This window comes from Boleophthalmus pectinirostris, unplaced genomic scaffold (assembly GCF_026225935.1).
Source record: "Boleophthalmus pectinirostris isolate CB_2022bp ecotype Guang Dong unplaced genomic scaffold, ASM2622593v1 HiC_scaffold_8, whole genome shotgun sequence".
Lineage (NCBI taxonomy): Eukaryota > Metazoa > Chordata > Actinopteri > Gobiiformes > Gobiidae > Boleophthalmus > Boleophthalmus pectinirostris.
In genome coordinates this window covers 728,824-736,323 of record NW_026571515.1, presented here as the reverse complement: position 1 = coordinate 736,323, position 7,500 = coordinate 728,824, and the positions used below count along the sequence as shown (strand labels likewise).

The window sequence follows — 7,500 nt, the reverse complement described above, 5'->3', positions numbered from 1 at the left end:
TACACACACACACACACACACAGACACACACACACACAGACACACACACATACAAGACACACACACACACACACACACACACACACACACACAGACACACACACACACACACACACACACACACAGACACACACACATACAAGACACACACACACACACACACACACACAGACACACACACAGACACACACAGACACACACACACACAGACACATACACACACACACACACAGACACACACACACAGACACACACACAGACACACACACATACACACACACACACACACACAAGACACACACACACACATACACACACACACACACACATACACATACACACACTGACACACACACACACACAGACACACACACACAAGACACAGACACACACAAGACACACACAGACACACACACACACACACACACAAGACACACACACACAGAGACACACACACACATACACACACACACACACACACACACACAGACACACACACACACACAGAGGTGTGGGAGGGCATCTGGTTCACCTTGAAGCGGTCGAAGTACAGGCTGTTCTTGTGTTTGACTCGTCCCATCACGTACAGGAAGTCGGGCGTCAGGACGAAGGGAACTCGCTCCCGACTCACGCCCAGAACCCGCTTCCAGTTCCCCAGGATGTGCCCGAAGTCGATGTGGAACAGGTTCCCTACGAACACACCGGGGCATCCGGGTTAAACCGCGACCCGACTGCAGGGCGTCCGGGTTAAACCGCGACCCGACTGCAGGGCGTCCGGGTTAAACCGCGACCCGACTGCAGGGCGTCCGGGTTAAACCGCGACCCGACTGCAGGGCGTCCGGGTTAAACCGCGACCCGAAACCTGTGACCCGACTGCAGGGCGTCCGGGTTCCGGGTTAAACCACGACCCGACTGCAGGGCGTCCGGGTTAAACCGCGACCCGACTGCAGGGCGTCCGGGTTAAACCTGTGACCCGACTGCAGGGCGTCCGGGTTAAACCGCGACCCGACTGCAGGGCGTCCGGGTTAAACCTGTGACTCGTCCGGCCCAAACTGAACTGTTCATCTCTAATCTGCTCGTTTCATTCTGACTTTCTTAAAGCTGCACTGTGTAACATTTCTGGAGGAGGGACCTGCTTGTCTCCATGGAAACGTCACTGCTTTGTCTCGAATGTTCCACAGTACAGAGCGAATCGCAGCACCGAGATACACGACAGCTCAGATCTGTGGAGAAGGAACTCCCCATACCCCCCCCCCCCGCCCCGCCAGGCCCCGCCCCCCAACCCGCCAGGCCACGCCCCAACCCCCCAGTTACGCAATGAATCTTTAAGCCGCCGCACACAACAGAATTTTTGCGTTTAAACAAGATGTAAATGTCCCGTACTCCACTCCTGTGGTTCCCTGGAGTCGTGTTTTGTTTCACTCACAAACGAGTTCAACACTCTGCTCCACGTCGTGATGTCATCATGTGGTGATACGGGAAGAGCCAAACTCCATCTGAGGAACACGTTCTTTACCTTTGTCTGTGATCATGATGTTGTCGTTGTGACGGTCTCCGATGCCCAGGACGTAGGTGGCGACGCAGTATCCAGCGCACGACTTCACGAAGGTGTCCACCGTCTGGAAGTGCTGAAGGACACGGACCAGACGAGAACATCACAGAACATCACAGACCAGAGGAGAACATCACAGAACATCACAGACCAGAGGAGAACATCACAGAGCAGAGGAGAACATCACAGAGCAGAGGAGAACATCACAGAACATCACAGACCAGACGAGAACATCACAGACCAGAGGAGAACATCACAGAAAATCACAGACCAGAGGAGAACATCACAGAACATCACAGACCAGAGGAGAACATCACAGAGCAGAGGAGAACATCACAGAACATCACAGACCAGACGAGAACATCACAGACCAGAGGAGAACATCACAGAACATCACAGACCAGAGGAGAACATCACAGAACATCACAGACCAGAGGAGAACATCACAGACCAGAGGAGAACATCACAGAGCAGAGGAGACGCTCACAGACCAGAGGAGAACATCACAGAGCAGAGGAGAACATCACAGAACATCACAGACCAGACGAGAACATCACAGACCAGAGGAGAACATCACAGAACATCACAGACCAGAGGAGAACATCACAGAGCAGAGGAGAACATCACAGAGCAGAGGAGAACATCACAGAGCAGAGGAGAACATCACAGAGCAGAGGAGAACATCACAGACAGCAGAGGAGAACATCACAGAACATCACAGAGCAGAGGAGAACATCACAGAGCAGAGGAGAACATCACAGAGCAGAGGAGAACATCACAGAGCAGAGGAGAACATCACAGAGCAGAGGAGAACATCACAGAGCAGAGGAGAACATCACAGAGCAGAGGAGACGGTGAGAGGAGCTCCTGTCGCTGCAGGTCAGGTGTAGTACTCACGATCTCCTGCAGGGGGCACTTGGACTTGAGCCACTCGAACAGCGCGTCGTTCTTAAACGCTCCGGCGCTTCCTCCGCGGCTCTTCTGAATCGCCGCGATGGTCACGGCGTTTCGCACCGTCTCGATCATCCCTGAACCCAAACGCACAGTCACCATAGCAACACAGCCTGTCCATCAAACCTGTCGCTAAGGCCAGGGGGCGGGGCCTCGGGGAAAGAAGGCACCTGATTGGTCTGATTTAAAGACAACAGGACCTGCTCGGTTTAGTCTAGTTCTGGTTTAGTCCTGGTTTAGTCCTGGTTTAGTCCTTGTTTAGTCCTTGTTTAGTCCTGGTTTAGTCCCGGTTTAGTCCTTGTTTAGTCCTTGTTTAGTCCTTGTTTAGTTCTGCTTTAGTCCTGGTTTAGTCCTTGTTTAGTCCAGGTTTAGTCCAGGTTTAGTCCTGGTTTAGTCCAGGTTTAGTCCAGGTTTAGTCCTGGTTTAGTCCTGGTTTAGTCCTGGTTTAGTCCTTGTTTAGTTCTGGTTTAGTCCTGGTTTAGTCCTTGTTTAGTCCAGGTTTAGTCCTGGTTTAGTCCTGGTTTAGTCCTGGTTCAGTTCTGGACAAACTGTTGAACTAAAAACTCCAGGATCATGTGGATCGGGCATTTTAAAGCTGCACTGTGTAACTTTTCTGCTTCGGCGTCTGTCACCTGCTCGTTTCTATGGAGACGTCACTGTTCTGTCTGGAATGTTCCGCGGTGTGACTTTAAACAGCTCGACTTTACATGTATTCAGTTAAAAACGCAGAGAAAAACCAACACGGTGACTGTGAGCGGCGTCGCCTCTCCACAGATCTGACCTGCACCTGCGTCTGGTTTGGTCTCCATGGAGACAGAAAGGTTTAATGCCGCACTGCGGAACATTCCAGACAAAGCGAAAACATCTCCCTCCACCAGGAAAGCGTCTGACGGAGCCTCCGGCAGAAACGTGACGCAGAGAAACTGAAGCGGAGCCGGAGCTCGTGGAGCCGGACGTGGAGCCGTGGTCACTTCCTGTTTGGAACATGGCGTCTGTGTTTTTTACCGATGTTGTGTCCGGTGGCGATGCAGCCGTACGGGATCAGGTTCAGGTCCAGAGACTTGTCCTGCCAGATCGAGTCCATCAGAACAAACGTCTGCGGAGACAGAGGACACCTTAGAGCTCGCAGGAGGAGACAGAGGACACCTTAGAGCTCGCAGGAAGAGACAGAGGACACCTTAGAGCTCGCAGGAAGAGACAGAGGACACCTTAGAGCTCGCAGGAAGAGACAGACACTTAGAGCTCGCAGGAGGAGACAGAGGACACCTTAGAGCTCGCAGGAGGAGACAGAGGACACCTTAGAGCTCGCAGGAGGAGACAGAGGACACTTAGAGCTCGCAGGAAGAGACAGAGGACACCTTAGAGCTCGCAGGAGGAGACAGAGGACACCTTAGAGCTCGCAGGAAGAGACAGAGGACACCTTAGAGCTCGCAGGAGGAGACAGAGGACACCTTAGAGCTCGCAGGAAGAGACAGAGGACACCTTAGAGCTCGCAGGAGGAGACAGAGGACACCTTAGAGCTCGCAGGAGCAGAGACTTAGAGCTCGCAGGAGACAGAGACACCTTAGAGCTCGCAGGAGGAGACAGAGGACACCTTAGAGCTCGCAGGAAGAGACAGAGGACACCTTAGAGCTCGCAGGAAGAGACAGAGGACACCTTAGAGCTCGCAGGAGGAGACAGAGGACACCTTAGAGCTCGCAGGAAGAGACAGAGGACACCTTAGAGCTCGCAGGAGGAGACAGAGGACACCTTAGAGCTCGCAGGAAGAGACAGAGGACACCTTAGAGCTCGCAGGAGGAGACAGAGGACACCTTAGAGCTCACAGGAAGAGACAGAGGACACCTTAGAGCTCGCAGGAAGAGACAGAGGACACCTTAGAGCTCGCAGGAGGAGACAGAGGACACCTTAGAGCTCACAGGAAGAGACAGAGGACACCTTAGAGCTCGCAGGAGGAGACAGAGGACACCTTAGAGCTCGCAGGAAGAGACAGAGGACACCTTAGAGCTCGCAGGAGGAGACAGAGGACACCTTAGAGCTCACAGGAAGAGACAGAGGACACCTTAGAGCTCGCAGGAGGAGACGGAGACATTTTAGAGCTCACAGGAAGAAACGGTGGATATTTTAGAGCTCACAGGAAGAGACAGTGACATTTTAGAGCTCACAGGAAGAGACGGTGACATTTTAGAGCTCACAGGAACAGACAGTGACATTTTAGAGCTCACAAGAAGAGAAGGCGACATTTTAGAGCTCACAGGAAGAGACAGACATTTTAGAGCTCAGTGTCACTCTCCCCTGCACTTTCTGTTGCATTTTGGTTATTTCAGTTTTTATTTTTATTTTTTTATTTTTTTCTCTTGTGTAGTTGGCTGGACTGTGGCTCACCTGGACGAGGGGAGGGGCTGTGGCTCACCTGGACGAGGGGAGGGGCTGTGGCTCACCTGGACGAGGGGAGGGGCTGTGGCTCACCTGGACGAGGGGAGGGGCCGCGGCTCACCTGGACGAGGGGAGGGGCTGTGGCTCACCTGGATGACGAGCATGTCCTGGCGCAGGTCGTCTCCGTGTTTGAAGATGATGCCCACGGGGTCAGAGGTCGTGGGCGACGGCATCGGCTCAAACTCCAACCACAGCGGCTTTTTTTTAGACGCCATCACCTTACACTTCTCCAGCTGAAAAAGACCCCGTTTAGACCTGGTTTAGTCCTGGTTCAGTCCTGGTTTAGACCTGGTTTAGTCCTGGTTTAGTCCTGGTTTTGTCCTGGTTTAGTCCTGGTTCAGTCCTGGTTCAGTCCTGGTTTAGATCTGGTTTAGTCCTGGTTTAGTCCTGGTTTACTCCTGGTTTAGACCTGGTTTAGTCCTGGTTTAGTCCTGGTTTACTCCTGGTTTAGTCCTGGTTTAGTCCTGGTTTAGTCCTGGTTTAGACCTGGTTTAGTCCTGGTTTAGTTCTGGTTTAGTCCTGGTTTAGTCCTGGTTTAGTCCTGGTTTAGTCCTGGTTCTTACGATCAGGTTTCCCACTTTGACTCGGGGGTCGTAGGGTAAAACAAACTCAGGAGGAAGGTCGCTGTTCTGGAGAAACTCACGGAGACGAAGAGGAGCTGAGGAGCACAAAAGAGTCAGATGCCCTCCCACGCTCAGAACAACACCAGAGGAAAAACGATTAACACAGACACACACACACATTTACAGTAATAAACCAAAGTAAACTTAAATAAACCAAAATAAACTTAAATAAAGGTTTGTGCTTTTGTGGACAGGTTGAGTTTCTCTTTTGTCGTGAGGTTTTTGTTTCGTACCTTGGGGGTCGACGTCTCTTTTCTGGAACAGCTGCTTTATGTCGATGGCCACAGTCTGCAGCGCCTCTACTGCCTGAACCTGGAATTACACCACAGAATCAGAACTGAACCAGAACTGAACCAGGACTAAACCAGGAGTGGGTCTAAACCGGGTCTGGACCAGGTCTGGACTGGGTATAAACCAGGTCTATACTGGGTCTGAACCGTGTCTGGACCGGGTCTGGACCGGTCTGGACCGGGTCTGGACCGTGTCAGGACTGTGTCTGGACCGGGTCTGGACCGGGTCTGGACCGGGTCTGGACCGTGTACCTGTTGGCGCAGACTCTGGAGCATGCCCCGCCCACAGCCGAGCAGATACGCCTCGAGGACGAGCGCCATCCTCTGCCTGAAGTACGGACACCCCAGGACCTCGCTGCGCACGTACCAGAACAGGAAGTGCCCGATTCGCTTGCTCTGCACACAAACACCCACACACACGACGAGGGATCATCAACACAGACACCTCCAGAGCTCCACCTGGTGATGTCATCAAGTGAACAAACACCTCCAGAGCTCCACCTGGTGATGTCATCAAGTGAACAAACACCTCCAGAGCTCCACCTGGTGATGTCATCAAGTGAACAAACACCTCCAGAGCTCCACCTGGTGATGTCATCAAGTGGTAGTTTCAGCTCCTTTTCTCTTTAGTTCATTCAAGTTCGGCAAAGACATTCCAGGACTGAACTGATCCAGGTGATTCTAGTGAAGGTGAAGTGTGGAGTTTAAAAACACAGTGGAGCACTGCCTGTATCGCCACATGATGACATCACAAGGTGGAACAGAGTGTTTTTTTCATGTTAAAGGTGCAGATTGAGAGTCTGTTGCCATGGAGATGCTCTTGTTTTGCCTATAATGTTCCGCAATATGGCATTAAACTAATATAAGACTTGTTTATTTTCGTCTAAAGTTGTTGTTTACTTCTTTATTCTCGTGTAAAGTTGTTGTTTATTTGTTTATTCTTGTGTAAAGTTGTTGTTTACTTGTTTATTCGTGTAAAGTTGTTGTTTACTTGTTTATTCGTGTGTAAAGTTGTTGTTTACTTGTTTATTCTGTGTAAAGTTGTTGTTTACTTGTTTATTCGTGTGTAAATTTGTTGTTTACTTGTTTATTCATGTGTAAATTTGTTGTTTACTTGTTTATTCGTGTGTACCTTTGTTGTTTACTTGTTTATTCATGTGTAAATTTGTTGTTTACTTGTTTATTCTGTGTAAAGTTGTTGTTTACTTGTTTATTCATGTGTAAATTTGTTGTTTACTTGTTTATGCATGTGTAAATTTGTTGTTTACTTGTTTATTCATGTGTAAATTTGTTGTTTACTTGTTTATTCATGTGTAAATTTGTTGTTTACTTGTTTATTCTGTGTAAAGTTGTTGTTTATTTGTTTATTCTTGTGTAAATTAGTTGTTTACTTGTTTATTCGTGTGTAAATTTGTTGTTTACTTGTGTGTAAAGTTGTTGTTTACTTGTTTATTTGTGTGTAAAGTTGTTGTTTACTTGTTTATTCATGTGTAAATTTGTGGTTTACTTGTTTATTCGTGTGTAAATGTGTTGTTTACTTGTTTATTTGTGTGTAAAGTTGTTGTTTACTTGTTTATTTGTGTGTAAAGTTGTTGTTTACTTGTTTATTCGTGTGTAAAGTTGTTGTTTACTTGTTTATTTGTGTGTAAAG

The 7,500-nt window shown here is 49.4% G+C and overlaps 1 protein-coding gene across 1 annotated transcript in view; it reads right to left on the bottom strand.

Annotated features, from left to right (window-relative positions):
• Positions 1–7,500, bottom strand: part of si:rp71-17i16.5 (phosphatidylinositol 4,5-bisphosphate 3-kinase catalytic subunit gamma isoform) — a 25,489-nt gene that overhangs the window by 799 nt on the left and 17,190 nt on the right. Inside the window, exons 9-16 of the mRNA XM_055166068.1 lie at positions 6,102–6,245; positions 5,793–5,871; positions 5,500–5,594; positions 5,026–5,169; positions 3,509–3,599; positions 2,450–2,580; positions 1,517–1,628; positions 533–690 (exon numbers count right to left, since the gene is read on the bottom strand). Coding sequence (XP_055022043.1) covers positions 533–690; positions 1,517–1,628; positions 2,450–2,580; positions 3,509–3,599; positions 5,026–5,169; positions 5,500–5,594; positions 5,793–5,871; positions 6,102–6,245 — 954 coding nt within the window. The remainder of the gene's footprint in view (positions 1–532; positions 691–1,516; positions 1,629–2,449; positions 2,581–3,508; positions 3,600–5,025; positions 5,170–5,499; positions 5,595–5,792; positions 5,872–6,101; positions 6,246–7,500) is intronic.